This window comes from Hemiscyllium ocellatum, chromosome 23 (assembly GCF_020745735.1).
Source record: "Hemiscyllium ocellatum isolate sHemOce1 chromosome 23, sHemOce1.pat.X.cur, whole genome shotgun sequence".
Classification (NCBI taxonomy): domain Eukaryota; kingdom Metazoa; phylum Chordata; class Chondrichthyes; order Orectolobiformes; family Hemiscylliidae; genus Hemiscyllium; species Hemiscyllium ocellatum.
The window spans coordinates 8562423-8587649 of NC_083423.1; the positions used below are offsets into that span (position 1 = coordinate 8562423).

At 38.2% G+C, this 25227-nt stretch overlaps 1 protein-coding gene across 3 annotated transcripts in view; it reads left to right on the top strand.

Moving 5' to 3' along the window:
• The window catches only part of taf3 (TAF3 RNA polymerase II, TATA box binding protein (TBP)-associated facto), a 184869-nt gene that overhangs the window by 113751 nt on the left and 45891 nt on the right, over window positions 1–25227 (top strand). For all 3 annotated transcript variants that reach the window (XM_060842637.1, XM_060842639.1, XM_060842638.1), the window contains one exon: window positions 20718–22522. In XM_060842637.1, the coding sequence (XP_060698620.1) occupies window positions 20718–22522 (1805 nt within the window). The remainder of the gene's footprint in view (window positions 1–20717; window positions 22523–25227) is intronic.

A 25227-nucleotide genomic window follows, 5' to 3' on the forward strand; every position in this document is an offset into this window, starting at 1 on the left:
GACTGGGACAGCACATCTATCCTGGGACAGGCTAAGCAAAGACATGCCAGAGAATTCCTAGAGGCCTGGCATTCCAACCACAACGCCATAAACAAACACATAGATCTAAATGCCATCTATCAACCCTTCAGAAAACGAACAGGGAATCACATCACCACAAAACCCCAGGACCCCCATCCAGGAGAAAGATATAAATAGAAAGCAAGAGACAACAGTTTCGCTTCACTTGGAGGTCGCCACTGATGATACCTAGCCAGGTAATGAAACGTCTGGATATCAAACCTACAGCTCAACGAGCAAACCTACACTCTTCTACCTTAAAGCCAGTTCTGTATTCAAATGGCTAGTTCTCCCTGTATTCCATGTGATTGAACCTTGCTAACGAGTCTGCCATGAGGAACCTTGTCGAACACCTTACTGAAGTCCATATAGATCATGTGCACCACTCTGCCTTCATCAATCCTCTGCATTATTTCTTCAAAAAACTCAGTCAAGTTAGTGAGACACAATTTCCCATAACAAAGCCATGTTGACTATTGCTAATCTGTCCTTGCCTTTCCAAATACATGTAAATCCTGTCCTTCATGATCCTCTCCAACAACTTGCCCACCACTGAGGTCAGGCTCACCAGTCTGTAGTTCCCTGGCTTCTCCTTACCACCTTTCTTAAATAGTGTCACCATGTTAGCCAGTTTCTAGTCTTCTCACACTTCACCTATGGGTATTGATGATACAAATATCTCAGCAATCACTTCCCTTGCTTCCCACAGAGTTCGAGGGTACACCTGATCAGGTCCTGGGGATTTATCCACCTTTATGCATTTTAAGACGTCCAGCACCACCACCTGTATAAAATGGACATTTTTCAAGATCTCACTATTTATTTCCCTACATTCTCTATGTTCCATATCCAGTCATGGCTGATATGTTTCTCAGCCCTATTCTCCTGCCTTCTCCCCATAACCCTTGATTCCCTTAAGGGTTAAGGGAATCTTAACTATTTAAGATAAGAACCTAACTATTTCTGCTTAAAATATATTCAATGATTTGGGTGCCACAGCCCTCTGCAGCAACAAGTTCCACAGATAAGGCAACCAAGGAGGTAGATGAGGGCAGTGTGGTAGATATTGTCTACATGGATGTTAACAAGGTCTTTCACAAGGTACTGCATGGTAGGTTGTTGAGTAAAGTTAAATCTCATAGGATCTTGGGAGAGCTAGCCAATTGTATACAAAATTGGCTTGCTGGTAGAAGACAGAAGGTGGTGGTAGAGTATGTTTTTCAGACTGGATGCCTGTGATCAGCAGTGTGCCACAGGGATCAGTGTTGGCTCCACTGTTACTTGTCATTTATTATTTATTTTAGAGTTTATGACATATGGTTAATAAGTTTGCACATGGCACCAAGACTGATGGTAAAGTGGACAGGGAAGAAGGCTATCTGGGACTGCAGAGATCTTGATCAACTGGGCCAGTGTGTGAAGAAATGGCAGATGAAATTTAATTTAGATGAATGCAAGATTTGCATTTTGGTAAGGCAAACCAGGATTTACACAATCAATGGTAGGGCCCTTGAGAGTGTTATAGAACAAAGAGGTCGAACTGGATAGGTTCATAGCTCCTTGAAAATGGAGTCACAGGGTGGTGAGAAAGGTTTTCAGAATGCTAGCTTTCATCAGTTAGAGTGTTGAGTAGAGGAGTTGGGGCATCTTGTTGCAGCTGTACGAAACCTTGGTGAGGCTACATTAGGAGTACTATGGTCAGTTCTGATTGTCCTAGTATAGAAAGGATATTGTTAAACTACAAAGAGTACAGAAACTATTTACGAGGATGCTACCTGGACTAGAAGGTTTGAATTACAAGAAAAGGTTGGATGGGCTGGGAGTTCTTTCACTGGAGCGTAGGAGATCGAGGGGTGACCTTAGATAGATACATAAAATCATGAGGGGCATAAAAAAGGTAGATAGTCAACAGCATTTTCTCATGGTATGGGAATCTAAAGCTAGAAGGTTTAAGGTGTGAGCTGGGGTATCATAGGTCTCTTCACTAACCCACTAACTAGTGCTTTATCTTTACTAATTTATAACTCCTTTACTAACCCACTTACAAGCGAATACCATGTTACCGTTTCATTCATTCATATGTCCCTAATGTAACACAGTTTCATTCATTCATTCATAAAACTGCAGTTCTGTAGTATATTTTACTATTATAAGATAGACCAAATTAAAACAATCTATTACTGCTTTTCCACACCTTCAATCCTTATCAGCCCTTGCTATAAGTCATGTTTAATGCTGAATAGGTGTAACGTATTCAGAACAATATCAACCCCATCTACATGTCTCCATGAAAGTTTAGAATATCAATCAGCCCTTACTAACCGTTTTGCAGACTTGAGTAGATTACAGGACACTAAACAGTTTCCCCAGTTAGTATGTACTTGTTAAATGCCTTTTAACTGGGCTGTTATGCCTTTAAGTAACTAACTGTCAAAACATTGCTTAGGTGAAATTGCATGAATGTAGTAAATAGTAAACCAATCTCACAACCCAGCTGCAGTAATATGTTTAATATCTTTTATTCATTTATTAAGTACAGGTACAATTTCTAACTTATTTAGCCAAGATGTGGAGGTGTCAGTATTGGACTGGGGTGGACAAAGTTAAAAATCACACAACACCAGGTTATAGTCCAATAGGTTTAATTGAAAGTAGTGGCTTTCAGAACACTCCTCTTTCTTCAAACAAACCTGTTGGACTATAACCTAGTGTTTTGTGATTTTTAAGTTATTTAGAGCATATAGGCCTAGTACTTTTACTAACATTTGCTAATTTAAAAGACAATAGAACTAACACCTCTTAATTATACAAGCAGACCAGACAGACTCTTAATTGCATCACAAGTAATAGCCACCATTTAACAGATGTTTAGCCCATCTCCCACCCCACCAGAACAGATTTCGATTTTTATTTGAACATGATCCCACAAAGGTGAGAGGATAGAGAAATAGGCGTCCAGTGGGGTAGTTTTTTCAAACATAGGGTGGTAAGTGTCTGGAATGGGCTACCAAAGGTAGTGGTGGAAGTGAGTACAATTTTGTTATTTAAGAAACATTTAGACAGGTACATAGATGGGATAGGCATGGCGGGATTTGCACCAAAGGCAGGCAAATGGGTCTATCTTAAATTGTGAAACGTGGGTGGCATGGGCAAGTTGGGCTGAAAGGCCTATTCCCCTGTCGTAGACTTCCATGACTCTAAATGGGTCCCAAAATAGTTCACAATTTTCAAAATTCCATCTAACCAGATCCTTATAGAGCCTTAGTAGTACATTTCTGTTCTTGTATTCAAGCCCACTTGAAGTGCGTGCTAACATTGCTTTTGACTTCCTCATTGCCAACTGAACCTATATGTTAATCCTAAGAGAATCCAGAACCAGGACTCCTGAGTCCCTTTGTGCTTCAGATTTCTAAAGCCTTTGTCCATTTAGAAATTAGCTTCTTTCTTCCTACCAAAGTACATAACCTTTCACTTTCCCACATTTTCCATTTGCCATTTCTTCACCCACTTTCCTAGCTCGTCCTTGTCCTTTTGCAGCCTGCTTTTTCCTCAACACTCACACTCCTTCCACAAGTCTGTGTCATCTGCAAATTTTGCAACAGTGCTGTCTGTTCTTTCATCCAGGTCATTAATGTATAACATGAATAGCTGTGGTCCCAACACTGGCTCCTGCAGAGCTCCACTAGTCACTGTCTGCCATCCAGGAAAAATATCTCTTTATCCCCACTCTCTTCCTCCTTCCTGTCAGCCAATGTGCTATCTGCCAGAAACTTGCCCCAAACATCATGGGATTTAGCAGGCTCTACAGACAAGAGTTACCTACTTTGGCTCTTTGCCTTCAGTGTAGCAGTGTGGCTTGATTATTAGTATGTTCCTCATACCACAGTCATAACATCATTCCAACAAACTGTGCATTCACATTTCTGATGTTTTAATTCTGTTTCAGAGCTTTTTAAGTTTTAGAAGCTATCCTCTCAAGGTTCCTAATTAAATCATTTCTTTCTTTCTTCACATTTATTGGTGGTGCAGAAACCTGACTTTTCTACTGTGCATTCAGCCAACTCTCAAAGTTCTTCTATCATTCAGTGTATTTGTCCTATGTGAAATGTCTTAGTATAATATATTTATATGTTACACTTTATTATGAGTCGCATTGCTTGTAATGAAATCAGCAACTCTCATATGATTATGCTTTATGTAAGGGAAACAATTTGATTGAAAAATGCTGAAGATTAAATGATATAACCAGCTCTTTTTTGCATTGATGCAACGTTACTGCGACCCATCGCCTTCAGACCAAAACTGCTGTCACTGAGCTAAGCATTGCATTTGAACTCAAGATAAATATTGTCAAGGACATTAGATTTGATTATCATTAAAAACAAAACCTGTGCAAGAAACAGCTTCAGGCCTACAGATGGTCTAAACTGTATGTTTCGCACCAACTAAAAAATGGAGTACCCATTTCCATTAAACAAGATGTTCTCTATGATTGGGCAGATTTGAATTTATCCAGGGATACATCACATTGTTTTAGCTGTTCTTAGATCTATCTACATGTCTTTGATTACCCATGTACTTTTATGATGTGATGCTGATGTCGTCAATCTTCAGCAACAATTATTCCTCAGGCACTTATTTGCTCAGAACTGTAAAATATAAAGTGAATTCTTCATTATATTTTGTTTCCTCTTTAATTATTTGAAGTTCATTTTATTTGACATGTTAGCGATATCTTATTCAAGGAAAGATCTTTATCATACGCTGGCAGTAATGCGTATCAGCTGCAAAATGAATGACTGTTCCTTGCCAGCCTCTTCCAAATACTTGGACCTTGATCCCTTAAAAACCACAAGGATAGCAGACACATGGGAACAACACTTCCTCCACGCGATTATCTAACATCATACGCACACTGACTTGGAACTATCTTATTGTTGCTTCGCTGTTGCTGGATCAAAATTGTGGAACTCACTTCTGAATAATATTGTGGCTGTCCCCACACCATATGGGCTGCAGTGGTTTGAGACATCTGCTCATCACCATTGTCTTCAGGGCAATTAGGTTCAGGATATAAATGTTGGCCCTGACTATCACACATGAATGAATATGGCCGGGAGAGGTGGGATGAAAGCCTTTATACATATTTATTATGCAATGGGCCAGTTAAGTGTAAGATGTTGTTTCACAGGTAAATCAACAGGTAAAACAACAAAGAAACAGTAAAGGATGGAATGGCTGACTGCTGCACATTGCTATGATGTTCAGGAGGATGAGTAGGGAATTGTGGTCAGAATCATAAAATACAATGTTGGTGTGATGGAATTTCTTGTGGAATACAGCTCGTGACGTGTTCTTCCTCTTCTCCAAATCTAAATTTATTGCACCATTGTCTTATTGTTCTGCAGCATTGGAATGTGAAACCCTCAATCTTCTCCTCTTTCCATAATCTTCAAACATTTAAACCTCATGCTTGGCATCGTTTACTAACTACTGACTGGCCTTAACAGTGCTTTAATTATTTTCTATCTTGTACCATGGCTCTTGACTTTCAGAATATTAAGAGAAATGTTTTTATTTGCAATTCCCATCAGTTTTCAGTTTTCATTAACAATATATGATCCTCAAACAGCTTTTATTTTATGATACAGCTACGAATTCTACATATTTGATTGTTCAGGGATGTTGCACAAATTGTACAAAAAGACCCTGTTATTCGATAGAAATTTGAAAAGGGTTTTAAAGAACAACTAGTAAATGAGAATATGAATGAAGAAAATAAAGGTATTCGGAAGAAAAGGTCAGAGTGAAAAACAAAGTAAGAAGATCATGCTGGGGTAGCAGAAAAAAAATTATCAAGACGTTTGTGCCAAATAGGGCAGCATGTAATGTTTTGATGAAATCTCTGTTTTCTTGGTTTATGAAAGCCTAATTTCAGTTTATTGTTTGAATTCTGCTTTGGTATTTGTGCTGAATTAAAACAGACCAGGTTGAATTTTGATAGATGGACTAGTTGTGTATGCCACTGCTTCATAACAGGTTAAAAAAAAGGTTTTGCAGTTGTTGTGTATTTTTGATATTTATGATTCCAAAAATTGGGTTTAAGGAAAAATTTCCGTGAGATTACAGTAGATGTATTATTTTTCAAATTGCATGCTGGTGGATTGTGTATACTGATGATAAAGGAGACTCTCAGAAAGTGGAGAAGACTGCCATATGTTCTCTGAAAATATTGCTAATAACCCAATGACCCTTTAACATGTAACTAAATAATTACCTGATATTAATGTTAATGGTATGGGAAGAGTTAATCCTTTTTTGTCATTGTCTGCTGGTTAATCTTTCTGTAATACATTTTGCCCTCTCTGGCAGCTGTGAGCTTTCCTTCTTTGCACATCCCTCTGTGTTTGCAAACTAGGGGGAGAAAGCGATTGTGGAAAGTAATGGAACCACTGGAGGCCAGTGAGGAAAGTAGGCCTTATCTCAAGCAATTAATCAAGAAACTCATATTGTGTGACAATTATTCAAAGCCAGTTCAAAAATAGCTCAGAGCTGGAGGTCCAAAGATTATTTTTCGAGAAGTTTGTCAAGGTCATTACAAGCATTGAGCAAGTCTATAGCAGTGTATAAAATACATGGTTGACAGGAGATGCTGGTGTGTTTAAGAATGTCTAATGGTTTGCAGTATTTGGATAAAGTGCATGATAACCTAATAGGCATATCAGGTAATTTACAAACTAACACCATTTAAACTAGAATAAAATAATTCTGGAATACATGTTCTTTCTCTTAGTGTTTGATAAAAGTTTAATACTATTTTAATAAGGAGAAAACCTATCCAAACACAAACGCTCAATGACAGAATGAGCATCTACATACCTTCCAAACTTCCGATAGGTACTCTTACTTTTTGAATAAGTGCAGATATAGTCATTATGTTTTGGACCAGCAAATAATTCTGTGATTTCTCCTTAAGTATCACTTAGTAGTGCTTGTGTTGGTTCTGCCTGTGTACATTTCTTCCTCTTCACCCTCCCTTCCCTGATTCCATGAATAAAAGTCTCCTACATCAAGTGGAAATTGCAGATTTGGTCCCCAATAGGTTGTCAGCCATATATTTGCATTCTTCTTTCCAGTGTTTTGGTGAACAGATATATGGAAAATATATTAATTACTGCAGGTAATTAATTAAATTGTAAACAGAATGTTGAAATTGATCTAGCTAAAAGCTAAGCCGAGCAAAAATAGCAATATAAATATTGAAAGTGCCTTGCAACTTTCATGTTCAAAATTGTCATTTGAAGAGTTTGCATAGACAAAAAGCACAAATGGATATATACAAAGGTTTTTTTTAAATTTCCTGTGAGATTCCATGATTGCAGGCAGAATGGTAACTGGTAGAATTGACGCATAATTAGTAGAAACACAGAAAATAGTAGCAGGGCTAGGCCATTTCAAGCCTGTGACATTCAACATGATCATGGCTGATCATCCAACAGTGTGTCCTGCTCCAAGTTTCTCCCCGAACCCTTTGATCCCTTTAGACCCAAGATTGATATCTAACTTCTTCTTAAAAACATTCAGTGTTTTGGCTCCAATCACTTTCTGTGGCAGAGAATTGCACAGGCTTGTCACACACTCTAAGAAATTTCTTCTCATCTCAGTAATTGTGTCATTACTGCTTCGGAAACTCATGAAAATCCAGCTGGTCTTTCTGTTTGTGTGTTCAGGCAGCTTCTGGCTGTGGAGCTGACAATGAAAAGCAGAACAGTGAAAGTGTTCCAGGTTGATCACACCACCTATGCCAGGAAATGGCAGTTCTGACTTAATGTCTTCATGTCATATATATTTAGTATCTCTTTATCTGATTACTTGGTCTACTGTCTTTCAGACAGAAAAATCACTCTTTGAAACTTGGCAATAATCAATTTTAAATTTCCTGAATGTATATACTGACAAATCTAATTGTAAAATTATCCCTTTGTTTTGAGTTATTGGTTTAACTCACTTGCCTGGTTTATCATGCAAAGTGATGCCAACAGCATGGATTTAGTTCCTGTATCAGCAGAGGTTACCATGAAGGACTCTGTCTCAACCTCTCCACCCACCTGAGGTGTGGTAACCCTCAGGTTGAGCCACCACCACCACCAGTCATCTTTTTCTCTGGTAAGACTGTGGCAACTTTGTTTTAACTTTATTGTGTAATCATAATAAATATTACCAAGAAAAGTGAAGAGGTGAATCACTAGCATGCCTAGCTTAGCTATCTGTGTTAATTCAATGTCTTTGCGATTGTGCAGCTCTCTTGGGTTTACAATCCATTTAGAACCCAGCACCTTGTAGGACAACCTTGCAATGGCCAACAAGGCAAAAAAACTGTCCTCATAAAGTAGATTGTCCAGTTTACAGTTGTCAAACAAGGATCCTGTCCTTCAATGTTCTTTCACTTACCTGTATGCTCTGTAGCGCATCTTCAGTTTGGGTTTGATATCTTTTACTTTTTTGCCTGCCATTTCTTCTCCTGCAGTAAATCTGTTTTTGAAAAATTAATTTTTGACATTTAAGCTACCATCAGCAAAGATACACATTATTCACCACATGCTGTTCAGAAGGTGTAAGCTATTATTTTGAATTGCTGTGGTAAGGATACCCAACAATATTATTCCTTTGGAGTTCCTTGATTTTCATCTGGCGATGGTGAAAAAATGCAGTTTTTATACCTCTGTTAGACTGTTCTGTGACATGGGAAGGTAACCATGCTCCTCTTGGATGACGTTTCATATTATGTGGAACTTGGTTCTTAAATGGAAAAATGACATATTGGTGTATTTTTAAAAATTGAATGACATAGAACTCAAAAACGAAGTAACTGAGAATGGTGATGAATTGTGTTAATTTTTGATTGTGTGCATTTAAATTAGGTCTTTCAAAAACCTGAGGTGAATCATTCAGTGCATTAGTAAATAAGGTAAAAAAGAGAAAACAAATTGGGCTGTTGCCTAGCAACAAGTTTGTGACACAGGGTGACAGAAACAAGTTAATTTAGAAAGCCAGTGTGCAGGTTTACTTTAAAGAGAGACAGATCATAACAGAGTGATAGTAGTAGTGATAAAATTTATCAGTCTCCAAAGTAGTTTGACAGAAAATGTCCTGAGTGGCTTACGGTCAGTCAGAAAAAAGCTCCAAGAACGCAAGGAAATGGAAGAAGAGTTTAAGGAATCCATGTTAAGAAATAAGTGAGCTTTGTTAGCAGTTTGTTTAAGGGTCTAAGGAAGAAACTTTAAATAAATAATTTAGCATTGAATGAATACAGGAATTTGATGAAAAGAAACCAATACAGTTATGAACCTCCAAACGGACCCCACCACCAAGGACCACCTCCAAACGGACCCCACCACCAAGGACCACCTCCAAACGGACCCCACCACCAAGGATATATTTCCCTCCCCTCCCCTATCAGCGTTCCGCAAGGACCACTCCCTTCGTGACTCCCTTGTCACGTCCACACCCCCCACCAACCCAACCTCCACCCCCGGCACCTTCCCCTGCAACCGCAGGAAATGTAAAACTTGCGCCCACACCTCCACACTCGCTTCCCTCCAAGGCCCCAAGGGATCCTTCCATATCCGCCACAAGTTCACCTGTACCTCCACACACATCATCTATTGCATCCGCTGCACCCGATGTGGCCTCCTCTATATTGGTGAGACAGGCCGCTTACTTGCGGAACGCTTCAGAGAACACCTCTGGGCCGCCCGAACCAACCAACCCAATCACCCCGTGGCTCAACACTTTAACTCCCCCTCCCACTCCACCGAGGACATGCAGGTCCTTGGACTCCTCCACCGGCAGAACACAACTACACGACGGCTGGAGGAGGAGCGCCTCATCTTCCGCCTGGGAACCCTCCAACCACAAGGTATGAATTCAGATTTCTCCAGCTTCCTCATTTCCCCTCCCCCCACCTTGTCTCAGTCGGTTCCCTCAACTCAGCACCGCCCTCCTAACCTGCAATCCTCTTCCTGACCTCTCCGCCCCCACCCCACTCCGGCCTATCACCCTCACCTTGACCTCCTTCCACCTATCCCACCTCCATCGCCCCTCCCCCTAGTCCCTCCTCCCTACCTTTTATCTCAGCCTGCTTGGCTCTCTCTCTTATTCCTGATGAAGGGCTTATGCTCGAAACGTCGAATTCTCTATTCCTGAGATGCTGCCTAACCTGCTGTGCTTTGACCAGCAACACATTTGCAGCTGTGATCTCCAGCATCTGCAGACCTCATTTTTTACTCTTAGTTATGAAATTAAAAATCATACAACACCAGGTTATAGTCCAACAGATTTAATTGGAAGCACTAGCTTTCCGAGCACTGCTCCTTCATCAGGTGATTGTCACAACCACCTAATGAAGGAGTGGCGCTCCGAAAGCTCACGTTTCCAGTTAAACCTGTTGGATCATAATCTGGTGTTGTGTGATTTTAACTTTGTACAGCCTAGTCCAACACCGGCATCTCCAAATCATGAATACGGTTATGGCAACTGAACAAGGAAATTTAAAGTGGAGAGACAGTGACAGTTCGCTGAGGTTAGAGGATCCCTAGAGTTATTGTCCAGGGTTAAAGAAACCTTTATTTCTGACACTTATGTTGTGAAGATGGATCAAAACTTCCAAGCACTTACACACATATGAAGTTTCAAATCTAATTTTTTTTCAAATGCCATGGTTAAAAGATGACAATATATGCAAATTTAATGGCAGTCTGGAGAGAAACCCTGGTGTATCACAACTAAAGATGCCAAAGGAATGTCAAACAGCAAACTTCAGAGGGAGATAGACAACTCAAAATATACTGGACTACAATCTTCTATGGCTCTAAAGATAATGAGGAGCTGACTCCCCTCCACACTGCTTGATTAGATGGGTGGCACGGTGGCACAGTGGTTAGCACTGCTGCCTCACAGCGCTAGAGACTCTGATTCAATTCCCATCTCAGGCAACTGTCTGTGTGGAGTTTGCACGTTCTCCCCATGTCGGCGTGGGTTTCCTCCGGGTGCTCCAGTTTCCTCCCACAGTCCAAAAATGTGCAGGGTAGGTGAATTGGGCATGCAAAATTGCCCGTAGTGTTCGGTGAAGGGGGTAAATGTAGGGGAATGGGTTTGGGTGGGTTGCTCTTTAGAGGGTCCGTGTGGACTTGTTGGGCCGAAGGGCCTGTTTCCACACTAAGTAATCTAATCTAATCATGCTTACATTGCAAGTTAAAAGAAAATGAATTTTTCTGTCTATCTTTGTTGAACTCAGAAAGCAAGTGAAATTACAGTTGGCGTTAAATGAGACAAAGGCTTTTTAGCTGATGTGCACAACCAAACATCTCAACCAACTTTTCGTCTACCACTGTAATGACATCAACATTTATCTGTGTGATCTTTACAGACAATCCAGAGACTGACTGATATATCTTTTACCATTTTGACATTTTTGGACTTGTTTCTCATATGTGTGTTGTGTTTTATTTTTTTCCTTGTTTCTTCTCGACCTTTCTTTAAATTAGGAAATACAACATAAATTGGTTCCTTATAAAGCATAAATTCATTTGATCTGGAAGAAAGGCATCCACAGGGAAAGGATAGTTTTTGTCATCGGTTTCAGGTGGGGCCGTTGAAGTGGGTTCGTGATAGGAGAGTGTATACAGAAGGGTAGCCGTCTCATCTGGTTGTGTTTGTGTTATAAACACCCATGCATCAAATGGAATTGAAAATGATGCATAACATAGTTAAAATGTTATCTTCATTTCACCATTAACCATTGCATGGTATTATTTAAAGAAGAACAGGGAGTTTTCATAATACCTGTATCTGACAAATGGCTTCCTTTGGCCAACACCATCAAAAACCGTTATTTGTTCTTCGTCTCATTGCTGTTTGTGAGTTTTTGCCATGTGCAGCATATTTGAAGCAATTGCTTATTTAGGAATAGTGACTACTCTTCAAAGTATTTTGTGAAGCACTTTGGAATATTTTAGGAGATACAAGACACCACATAAATATCATTCTTCTTTCCATCCTCTAATAGGAAAGTAATTATGTAAATCTGTTATGCACCCAAGCATGTATGAATTTAAGCAAATTTCTGTTGATGTCCACTTAATTTCTTTGCAATTGGATTTTTTGATAAAATGTAATGGCCTAGGTTTTGCAGTCTATGGAGTAGCTGACCTTGAAGAAAGCTGCATAGAAGCATCAGACTGTCTCAATGGCAACAACTTTACCCCTCGATATGCAGTTGATTGTGGAACTTTTTTTTAATGGAAATTTCCGGTTTTGCGCTGCAGTGATAAGCTGTCCAACCAATGAAATTAAGAACAAAGGCAAAATACTGTGCATGATGATATAAACACAGAAAATGCCAGTGGCACTCAGCAGATCTTGTAGCATGTGTGGAGAGAAAAGCAGAGTTTAAAGTCATAGGGGTTTACAGCTTGGAAGCACACCCTTCGGTCCTACATGTCCATACTGACCATATCCCTCTAACCCTTCATCTATCCAAGCAGATGTCTTTTAAATGTTGTAATTGTACTAGCCTCCACCACTTCCTCTGGCAGCTCATTCCATACACACACCACTCTTTGCATGAAAAAGTTACCCCTTAGATCCCTTTTCAGTTTTTCCCCTCTCACCCTAAACCTATGCCCTCTAGTTCTGGATCCACCACCCCAGGGAAAGACTTCATTTATTGGAGGCATAATGGTCAGCGAAGAAGGTTACCTCAGAATACAACGGGATCTTGATCAGATAGGCCAATGGGCCTAGGAGTGGCAGATGGAGTTTAATTTAGATAAAGGTGATGCAAATCAGTGCAGGACTTATACATTTAATGGTAAGGTCCTGGGGAGTGTTGCTGAACAAAGAGACCTAGGAGTGTAGTTTCATAGTTTCTAGAAAGTGGAGTCTCAGGTAGATAGGATAGTGAAGAAGGCATTTAGTATGCTTGGTCAGAGCATTGAGTATAGGAGTTGGGAGGTCATGATGAGGCTGTACAGGACATCAGTTAGGCCATTTTCAGAATATTGTGTGCAGTTCTGGTATCCCTCCTATCTGAAGAATGTTGTGTAATTTGAAAGGGTTCAAGTAAGATTTACAAGGATGTTGCCAGGATTGAAGGGTTTGAACTATAGGGAGAGGCTGAACAGGCTGGGGATGTCTTCCCTGGAGCGTCAGAAGCTGAGGGGTGACCTTATAGAGATTTATAAAATCATGACTGGCATGGTTAGGGTAAACAGGCAAGGTTTTTTCCAACTGCAGATTCAGGATTTTCATATTAATCTATATACTTGGGCTAAATCCTGAAATTACAGTCAAGACTCTCAGGGGTAATGAAGGTGAACGCTGACAGTTCACTGTCAAAAACTCACAAATCTCATATCATTATCCTTCACAGTTATATACTGTGAACAATGGAGGATTACTTTATCCCACATATATATATATATAAATTACACATTTACAGGTTGTACACTTCAATTATCACTAAACCCTGCTATTAACTACTGAAAGTCTATAAAGCCACATGTTCTTTTAAAGGAAAGGCCCAAACTACTTCAAGCAAAACTAAGCCAGAAGTTCAAGAGTAGTCACATCTGTGGAGTGTTATAAAACACTTTTTTTTTAAAATAAGACATGACGTTTTAAACAGATTGATCCTTCACATGAGTTGTACAAGAACATCCTTTCTTCATCTGCTTTTTCATGGAGATTTACAAATTGCAATAATGTACTTTGCTTCTCGATTAATCAAGTAGATGAGCGGCAAAACTAATTTATTTAGAATATGAATGTTTTGGTGCCTATTAATGTCCACGATTTATATTTATTTCCTTAATTTATACGGAAAGACTATCATTGGGTTTTAAAATTTGTGCAGAAATGAAGATGAAACTTTAACTGTGTCATGCAACATTTTGAATTCCACTTATTACAAAGGTGTTAATAACCCAATGATACTCAAAGTGAAACCTAATTGTTCTTGCAGTTATTGCTGAATAAGTTCCTCGATGCATGCCATTTGTTTTTGAAGTTTGTAAATTCCTTGCAAATAACAGTTTTAAAGATGTAGGATTAGTATGTTTATATAAAGATTGCTTAAATTGCCGTTTAATTTACAGAAACACCAGAAAACAAGTTCAAACGCTGTATTGTAACACTGATGTGTAGTAATGCAGATGTGTAGAGCTGCCATAACTCTTTATATTATTTTAGTCTTATTAACCAATCCATTTTTTGTATATTGTAATAAGGCTTTTTGTAAGAAAAATAATGATACTTTTTTTCTTCACTAGACAGTTTCCAGTGCCATTAGGGATTGCAGTTATTAAAAAGTATCTACTGTCATGTTGTTATCCATCTGCTGTAACAGATGGACAACTTACTCTTTGACCTTGTCATTTTGATAAAATCCTCCTCATTTTTGTGTTAGTGCAGATTTTAAAATACTGTGGCCGTTATTAAATAACTGATGTCATGTGATAAAGAAATGCAGCAGGACTAAATTCACCTTGCTATTTAAGTGTGTGTATCTCTGTCAATGTTTTCAGGTCAAAATAGGGAAAAAAATGATGTGCAACTCAGATTTTCTCTCTTTTTAAAATATTCTCTTTTCCACTTGTAAGTTTTGTTTAACCCTCCTTTATGCTTTTCTCACAGCAGGTTATGACATATGACAAGAACAGGTTGTTCAGTCAGTATCTGTCACAAGATGGAATCAGCTGACTTGTTAAAGGGCTTTTTTTAAATGTACTTTGTCACACTTATTCTGGAGAGACAACATACCTCCACTCTGTATTTAATACTTCTTAGAACTGATGGAGACCAGTCCAGTTTATTAGCTGGTAAATGACTAATAGCGTATGATGAACAGTCGTGATTTAAATTTTTGAAGTCGGGCTGGGAGTGGGCAGAAGAAGATGTAAGAGAAGTTGTCGTTATCATAGCTTCATATCATAAGCAACTGCTGGGCACCAATTGAACGGTGTGCTATGTCAGTCAAGCAACCTTTCAGAACAGTTACCATTGGTGGTAACTATAGAAACCCTCCAACCATACCCCTATCTTATTCAAGCAGGAGTTATATGATCCAGTCGTATTAACATATAGATTACACCATTCATAATACTGTAAATTGTTTCACCTTACTGTGCCTACACAGTTCAGTAGCTGCTTTACTCTTCAGTACAAAAGTGTGCATCCTGATGTCACAAAGTGATTTTTATTTACTTTTGTAAAATTGAAATAACTCTCCAACCCAGAACCATGGGCTACTATTAATTCATTTTCTTCCTTTCACAAATGTTACTTTAGTTCCTCTTGTGATCTAGCAGAATCATGATAATCATCCTTGCTATGAAAATACTGGCAGGTGGAGAAAACAGTAATCTGGATTTTATGGGTTAAATGTATTAGTAGGTCTATATTACTCTTAATTGTCACAGTCATCATTAATGGTACTTCATAGTTTTCTGCCTTGCTGTTTACCAAGAGTTGTGAATTTGAGCAACATTTTTTTAAGAAATTGTGCTTTATGACCTCTATTAGCCCTGCATTATTATTTCCTGATCTTTTTGAACTTGTAATATTAAGTGTTCAAAAGTATTTCTCCCTGAGACATGTTAGCTATGCATATAATTTGTGTGTAAATCACCTATATTTGAGAATAGAGCCAGACAAATGAATACATGACAAAATTAGTGCCTTCACCCATCCCTCCAGCAATGACTTGATATGTAATATTTGCAAATGAACTGCAAATCAAGATTTGATTTAAATCATATACCAAACAACACCAACCTAGACTGAACAATTTGTCTCATTGCTTAACACATCTGTTCAAATGATGGGAGGCTCCATCCATCCAGATCATCTTTATACCATTATATAGGTCATGTTCAACTCCATGGTTGTTGCATCCCATTAATTGTACCAAAATGGTGCTTGGTATTGAGTAAAGTTTCAACTTCTACTGTCATTCCTTGCATTGCAGTTCTCAATTGCTGGAAAATCTCAATTACCAAATTATTAGTTCAGCCTGATTGACAAAGTTGCATGTCTGTATCTAAAAGACCATTGATCGTTGTATCATCCTAGTTGTAATATTTTCATACTGTTTCTTTTCTGCTGCATTTGATCCTGTCCTAGTTCTTTAATTTCACTTCAACTCATTTTTAAATGAATGAAGGAAAGAAACATTAACTGAATTGACTTTCCAAACAGCCTCTATGCTAAATACAGCTTAGCTTTATTAACCTCCTTTGGCCAAGGCTGTGTATATAACAGATGCTAGGGTGACCGCAGAAGGCTGTAATTCCATCTCTGGGTTGAGCTGACATTTGTAGACTACTTGTGTTCAGCTACAATCTGTCTTCATCAGTACCCCTTCTAAACGTCTGGTAATTGTAGTACCAGTGGTAACTTAACAGGAAGTTAATTGCCATGTTTCAGTAAAAATTAATTCTTATGTTGGAGCCCAGAGTTTGTACAAAATAAAAGGAATAATTACAACCGCTTAACTCATGAGTTGCATCCCCAAAACAGCAATGGATTGCATTTATGTAGCACCTCTAACATGGGAAAATATCCCAAAGTGCTTAACGAGGGCATAATCAGAAGATGTAATAAGAAGCAGAGCGGGTTAGATTTGGAGAGGTGACCACACACTTAAGTCATAAATATTTGAGGCCTGCTGACTGAAGACACAGCCTGGTTGGGCAAAGTAGGTAGACATTGCACAAGAAGCTAGTTTTGGGTTGAATATGTTGTCAGCATACATGCGGATGTTAACCTCGTCTCTGAAAGTGATGTTAATAAGGAACAGAAGGAAGCTACATTTGCACACTTGGAGGAGAGCTCTTGTGGCACAGTGATAGTGTCCCTCCCTATAAGCAAGAAAGCCTGGATTTAACTCCCACCTGCTCCTGCAATGTGTCGTAACACATCTGAACAGATTAATTAAAACCATCTATACCCTTTGAGAACTTTAAAGAAAGTGGTACAAATGTTAGAAGAGAAGCCATTGCTGAAATTGTTCTGGCTACGATTGGATTAGTTAGAATACAACTAAGTGATGAAATGAAGTTATGATTTCATATGTACCTGATGTTCACAATGTGCACTAAAAGCAGAAAATACTCATCAGGTCAGGCAGCACTGTAAAGAGAGAAGTTAGTTACATTTAATACTTTAATTTGATGACCTTTAATCAGAGTAAAAGATGTGCCGAATGAGCCATTTTTGGTTTTAATGAAAGATTATTAAATCGAAATATTAATTGGAAATTTCTTTCACCACAGATTGAGTGTTATGTTTTTACTTCAAATTTTGAGAAATTGTTTTTTCCTCTTGTTTAATAAATATTGTACATTTTATTAATGCTTAACTTCATTGCATTTCTAATTAACTGATGCGTCTCTTTTGCTACTCACTGTCTGTTGAAGAAGTCCTTTGGCATCGTGGCCTTTAGCCAGGCAGCCAAAGTATATTTTTCCTTAAAGCAGAATTCTCTCCTGCCCTAAGAGGTAGCTAATTACCTTCCTTCCTTCCTCCTCCCCCACCTCTCTTAGCCTTAGCCTCTCTCTCTCTGTCTCTTCCTGATGTCTCAACAGGGTGTTTCTCGTATCCAGACAGAATGTTCTGCTACAGTGTCATCTGTCTGTGTATCGATGCATGTATTTTGTGACTATCTGTGTACATATACTTATGTGTATATATAGTGTGAACAAAGTATTTCTTGAAATGAGTTTGTTCCTGCACATCTTAAGCAATGTTTGCTTTGAATTGCTGGTTACTTACAGCCTTCAAATCAATAGAAAACGTGTGCTACAGTTATTTCTGTCAAATTATATAAAGCAGTCAGAAAGTAGGAATGAGGAATGAGGTAAGATTTCAGCACTGCAGAACTTCATTTCCTGTGGCCAATGTAAACTATTTCCCTGTGGCTTTTTCAATAAATGTAGTATTGTTGTAATTAAAATCTTCAAGCAGAAGGAAAGAACATAAAATAACTAGGTAGACTTGAGCATGAAAAGAATCTGTAGTTTTTCATTTGGATTTTTAAAATGTAGTTGGACCCATACATATGCATTATTTGTTAACATAACCTCTGAGTATCAAAATCATGTCTTTGTCAATTTCATAACTCTTACTTATAAATAGTGCAAGCTGTTTTTACCAGCCTGAGCTGGACCTGCAAGCTGGGTTTTTCATTGTAATTGGAGAGTGAACTTGGTAGTTCAGTGATAATGCTGTTTCAAAACAGGATCTTCTGTTATCATGTGTCCAGTTTTCTTGTTTAATTGAGGTAGCTGTTAATTGTGTCAAACAACACTCGCACCCACCCCCCCAACCTCTGAAAGACCACCACCACCTCAATATCAAAGTCCAAATGGACTACCATCTCACTAAACCCAAGATAGAACAAAGGCTTTAGGAGAAAAATGCTAACTTGCAGTTGAGTTCATTAATTAATGTCAAAAGATTAATTAATATGTCAAGACCCTGAAGAACCCTTTCACTCAAATTATCGACCAAGCAGGAAGGAATATCTTCCTTCCCGAGGTCATTGGACCAGGTATTACTGCTTCAGTGTAACACTGAAAATCTGATAGAGTTGCCCAGTAGGTGTGAGAGATTTCAGAACACACAAATTTTGCAAAAGATGAAGAGCCAAGTTAGGAGAATTGTTTTTTGCAGCTGGTTGTTAGAACATGAAATGTACAATTATTTACAAGGTGAAAAAAGAATCCATAATAGGTACATGATTAAATATTTGAAAAATAAAAGCTTGAGAGTTTGGGAAGAGCAGGGAAGAGGTCAAAATGGAAATCTCAAAGAGCTGGTCTAGATAGGCATGGTAAGTTGAGTGATGATATAAATGCTGAACAGAAAGCAAACATTTATGTGAAACTCTCTTATAGTACTTGTCACGGAAGCAGGCTGATCTGTGTTTCACAAATAACAAAATATATGTAACTTAATTCAGTGTCAATAATTGTTTTAAGAGTTCATCTTTTTCAGAACTTAACTGCAAATCTCTAAATTAAGTCCTGGTTTCAAAACAATCTCCGAATAAGATGTACTGCAATTGAGTTTGATTGAATTTTGTTTTTCTTGCCCTTAATCATTTTGCCAGTTACACACCAAATATGAATAGAAATTCAAATAATAAATAGTTTGGGTTTTACTGTAACCCAAGATGAAACTTACCTGGCTTGTTGGCATTTAAATGTGGTAAATTAGTAAATGTTCAGTAAATTGATGATACTACATACGGATTAGTGCTATAAAGTGTGATTGTAAAAATTTACTTTTTACAGTAAGAGTGTTGTCTTCCTGCTGATGATCAATTCAGAAGCACTTGCTTGTAAAGAGCTTAAAATTTATTAATGAATATATCTGAGCCCAAGAAATTATCGAGTGCAGATCTGAAATTTGTAGCAGAGATCAAACTTCTAAGTCATCAATTATATGTGTTAACTCAGAAATCTTTTTGTTAGTTGAGTGTAAGGTGCCATTTATTCTTTCTGCGCCAATTCCATGAATGTATAATCCTTCAATGCTTTGAGCTGCAGACATCCCACCAACGCTGGTCAGGTTTAAAATCAGAGCAAAGTATGATGTAAAAAGAACTCCAGTCTAAGAACAATTTGTATTTGTATAGCATCTTTACTGTTGACTTGAGACTGTCTGAACCAATTCTACTGAACTGGATTCAGATCAATCCATGTGTCAAAATAAGGGATTAGTGTTATTTTCCAGTTTTATTCCACTTCTATTCCACTTCTAATTTGTCTGTATATAAACAATTGTGTGTACTCTGTTATGGATTTAATTCTTCATGTACGTCAGCTGACAGCACTTCGATTTGAGTCAGAAATCATTTTTGTATAGCAGATTTTAAGTGAAGCTTAAGAGCATCTTTCTTCCCAATAGCACCATTGTTCTCCCTGTGGGTCCTTGACCAAGAACAGGTCTTTGTACAGGTGGGATGATGAATTGATGCTTGGATTATGCAAAATGGCATCAATAATCTAGTAGAAGATGGGACATATTTATGTTGATGTTATCAAAAATGTGTGTTAGGTTTGTCACTCCTGTCATAGAATTATATTGATTCCTGCCTTTAAAATACAGTATTTATTTTTTGGCTGGCAGTCTTAAAAGAATCCTGCAGTTTTAGCCTCATCTGACCACCAAGAGTTGACTATCTGAGTTAGAGAAGCCAGTGGCCAAACACAAATGTAAACATTGGGAGAAAGTTATTTAAGCCCACTGAGGCATTAACCTTTCAAACTATGCTAACACTTCAGTGCATCGCTGATGGAGTTTTTAGTATTGTTGGAATTCTTTCCTTTTGGATGAGACCTTATCTGTTAATGATGCAGGTAGACATAAAAGACACAACAGCACCATTTAAGATGTACCAATATCCCAATATCTTGGCCAACATTCCTTTAACATCAGAAGAAAAATGCGATTAATCTTATTTGTTATTTTTGTGACTTTTCTTTGAAAATTTGCAGTGGATCTGTCTCATTAGTTGTGAAGCTTATTGAAAGTGACAAACTGTTGCAAAAGTGCAAGTTCCTTCTTTTCTAATGTGTACTTTTTTTCCACAGAGGAAGAGGAGGAGCAGGTCCCCACTGATGGAGGTACATCAGCAGAAGCTATGCAGGTTCCCCTTGAAGAGGAAGAGGAGGATATGGAAGAGGAAGAGGCTGTTAATGATGAAAACTTTCTGGGAAAGAGACCACTTGAAAGCCCTGACTCTGTTGACTTACCAGTTGCAAAGCGAGCTAGAACAGCTGGCTGTAAAATAGAGAGCCCTGATGGTGTCTTAGAACCAAGGGAACCCTTGAGTATGATTAATTCTCAAAGAGTGCCTCCTGTTTTGTCTCCAGTTGCACCACCTGATCATTCTAGTTCATTGCCTCTTTCACCTGAACCTCCAATGCTTGCACCTATACCAAAACCATCACAACTTTCAACTCCCAAATCTTCAGATTCAAAAATTCTCACATCTAAAATTAAATCTAAAATTTCCTCTTCGCCAATACAAAAAAGCAAATTCCCTAAAAGTTCTCAGTTGGCATTTTCAGGAAGTCCCATTCGTTCTCCAAAGACTTCATTGAAAACAGACAAAAAATCACCTATGCGTACAAAAAGTCCGAAAAGTCCTAAAAGCCCAAAAGTACCAGCAAACGTCCCTCATTCCACTGCGAAGAATGAAACTCCAAACCGAACACCTTTGCCTGTCTGTAATCCTGGGTCTGAAAAACTTGGTAAAGAAAGTGTTCACACAAAGCAGCCACATACATCGACAGAATTGGAAAAACCAAATGTTTTGGATACATCGCCAAAAAAGATGCCAGTGCCTGATAAAAGTATTGATGACTCTATTGATGCTGTAATAGCTCGAGCTTGTGCCGAGCGTGAGCCAGACCCCTTTGAGTTTTCTTCTGGGTCTGAGTCCGAAAGTGAAATCTTCACTAGTCCCAGAAGGCTTACTATTTCAGAGTCATCAACACCTCGAATGCTTTCCCTATCTAACAGTTTTAGCAGGGGTAGTGTTACGCCAGTGTTGTCTTCTGGGCCAACAACGAGCACAAATGTGTCATGGACTTTGGATGATTCCATTAATGAGGTTGTCAGGAAGGCAAGTTTAGGTACACCCCCATCCGTACCTCCATCTGTGCCTGACCTGTCCTCGCCTTCTGCTTCCCCACCAACCCCAGAACCACTTCTTAAGCTCTATGAGGAACGTACAAAGCATGCATCCTCATCTGATGTGAAGAAAAAACTGAAGAAAGAGATTAAGATGAAAATCAAGAAAAAAGAAAAAGAAAAGCTGAAAGATAAGGACAGAGATAAAAAGGAAAAGGGCAAAGACAAGGAGAAAAACAAGGATAAAGAAAAGGAAACCAACAAAGACTCCAAGATATTTTTAAGGGAATTTGGAAAAGAACATGAGAAAGATCCATTTAAATTTAGAATTAAAGACTTTGATGAGAGTGAAGTAAAATTAAAACATAAAGATGGGAGCTTTAAAAAGGACAAAGAAAAGCACAAAGAAAAGAAAAAAGATAAAGAAAAGGGGAAAAAGGAAAAAGAAAAAAATAAAGATAAGGATAAGCATAAAGCTAAGGCCCCTTCAGCAGGATTTGGGTATATTCCAAAAGAGGTCCAGTTGCCTTCATTCAGCACCCCAAGCAGTGTCAAGACTCAATGTGTTTTACCAGCAGTGTCTCCAATGGTTCCAGAAAGGCTGTTTGAGGAAAAATCTAAAGAGAAAGACAAGAAAAAAGACAAAAAGGAGAAGAAGAAAAAAAAGGACAAGGACAAGGAAAGGATGAAGGAAAAGGAGAAAAAAGAGAAAGAAAAGAAGGAAAAGGAGAAAGAAAAAGAAAAGCATAAGAACGAAAAAGTAAGTTGTAATGTAAAGTGTGTATGGATTCTTCAGTATTTGAACATTACCAAAACTAAATTGAATTGAAATACCAGCACTGTTAGTATTTGTATTTATAACAAACTATTGCTTTAAGAATGTTGGTTCTCATTTTTATTAGGCTTCTTTAAAGAACTATTTTGCAAAACTGGCCTTCATGCAACTAAAAGAAGGCTGAATTTTTAAGTTTGAACACCAGTGTGCAGTATCAGAGGCAATTCACTAACATGTGATATGGAAAAACCCTTAGGTTAGCTATTTATTTATTAGGTTTAAGTTTAATTATTTTCATCAAGACGTGCATATATTTTAAAGCTGAGTCTTCAAGTAGTTTTACCATACCAAAATTTAATGAATGATTAGTGCTGAGTCGTGATTTAAATATATTGTAAAATTTCATGAATGACTAAGTTGTCTGTTACTGTTAATTTTGAGATGTGAATTATGCCTTTGCCAAATTTGTTAGAACAGCTGCAGATTTTTCTTCATCCTCCTGCATATATGTAGCAAAAAAAATCATGAAGCCAGAAGACATCAGATGTTCCGAGATACTATTGTAATTTAGATTAATCTGCTTAGATAAGCTTCGAAGTTGTTTTTTTTGCTGCAAGACAGGATTTGAAAAATGAATTTTTCAGAGAATCGCTCTAACGCTTTCACTTTGTGATGGCGCTTCACGGGTGTCCTAGAAGAAATGTAGAGCGACAAAACATTATCAGTTCATGCCTTGAGGTATGTAGTAAAAAGAATCTAAATCCAAGAAGATTAACAGAAAAATGCAACACACTCCAAAAAGGGGCTTATGTGACTGGTATTATTTATCCAGGTGAAAAGAATGGTGCTTATATATAAGACTTTGAACAAATCCACTGGCAATGTATTTCTAGTACTCCACAAAGGAGTCTTATATTAGTGGCCCTTCACTATCTTGCTTTGAACTCTGTCACCAGCCCAACTTTGTATGTTAGTCTACTTATTAAATTTGGCTTCTTGTGAAGTTGTCTTTTTTCTCAAATATACAAACTTGTTTCTATTCACAGGCATTTTAAATCTGTAGTGCCCTCCAGCATGTGTGCACATATATTTCGATCAATAAGAAATAAGTGCCTTAATTAAACCATCTATTGTATGACTAATTGATTCATCTGTGATCTACTAAGTTATATTTCACGTGAATGTGACTTCATTACAAAGGAAATACTTTTAGAAGATAGCAACTCAGATATAGTGTTAGTATTTGAAGAGCAGAGATATATCTTTAAAAAATCTGAGTTTTATATCAGTGGGAGGCAAAATCATTTAAATGAATTTCAAAGGATTCTAGCATGGGGAAAATGTGAAAAGCATTTGAACAGAAGAAATTGTTGCAGGAGTAGGCCATTTGGTGTCTTGAGCTTACTTCACCATTCAAAAGATCATAGCTGATTTGATTGTGGTCTCGACTACACTTTCCTTTACAATGCCTCCTCCTCAAAAATCTGTCTCATTCAGCCTTGAATATAGTCAATTAAAATATGTAATCCCAGCCTTAACTGTTTGGTGGTGAAGCAAATTCCAAATGTCAGTGACAGACTGCAAGAAGTTGTTCCTCTGCATCTGCATTAGGTGGCACAGTGGCTCAGTGGTTAGCACTGTTGCCTGACAGCACCAGGGATCTGGGTTTGATTCCAGCCTTGGGTTACTATCTGTGTGGAGTTTCCATGTTTACATAGGTTTCCTCCCACAATTCAAAGATGTGCAGGTTGAGTGAATTGACCATGCTAAATTGCCCGTACTGTTCAGGGATCTGTAGGTTAGGTGCATTAATGAGTGTTAAATGTCAAGTAATAGGGTAGAGAACTGGGTCTGAGTGAGTTACACTTCAGAGGGACAGTGTGGTCTTGTTGGGCGAAATGGCCTGTTTCCACACGGATTCTATCATTCTGTCTCTGCATTGAATAGTAGACATCTTATTTGGAATTCTTTGCTCTGAGATAATGTATTAATCTGACCCCATTACATATTACCAAATCCAAAATAACCTGATCCCTGGTTGGATCCACAACATATTTTCATAGAAAGCTATTCCAAAAGCACACTGACACATGGCTGCCTTTGCAAATTTGATTTTCAGACATAGATGTAATACAGTGTCGGAAAGTGTGAGGTCTGCACTTTGGTAGCAAGAATAGAGGCTTGGACTATTTTTTAAATGGGGAGAAAATTGAGAAGTCTGAAGTGCAAAGTGACTTGGGAGTTCTAGTCCAGGGTTCTCTCAAGATAAATTTGCAGGTTCAGTTGGTAGTTACGAAGGCAGATGCAGTGATGTGCATTTATTTTGAGAGGACTTGAATATAAAAGCAGTGATGTACTTCTGAGGCTCTATAAGGCTCTGATCAGACTACATTTGGAGTCCTGTGGGCAGCTTTGGACCCAGTATTTCAAGAACTATGACCTTGGAGTGTGTTTAGAGGAGGTTCACGAGAATGGTCTCAGGAATCAAACGTTCCTAATAACACATGAGAAATGTTTGAGGACTCTGGGTCAATTTTCGATGGAGTTCAGAAGGATGAGGGTGATGAAATTGAAACGTACCGAATAGTGAATATACTGGACAGAGAGGACATTGGGAAGATGTTTCCATTGGTAGGAGAGACTAGGACCCGAGAGCACAGCCTTAGAGTAAAGGGAAGACTTTTTGAGAA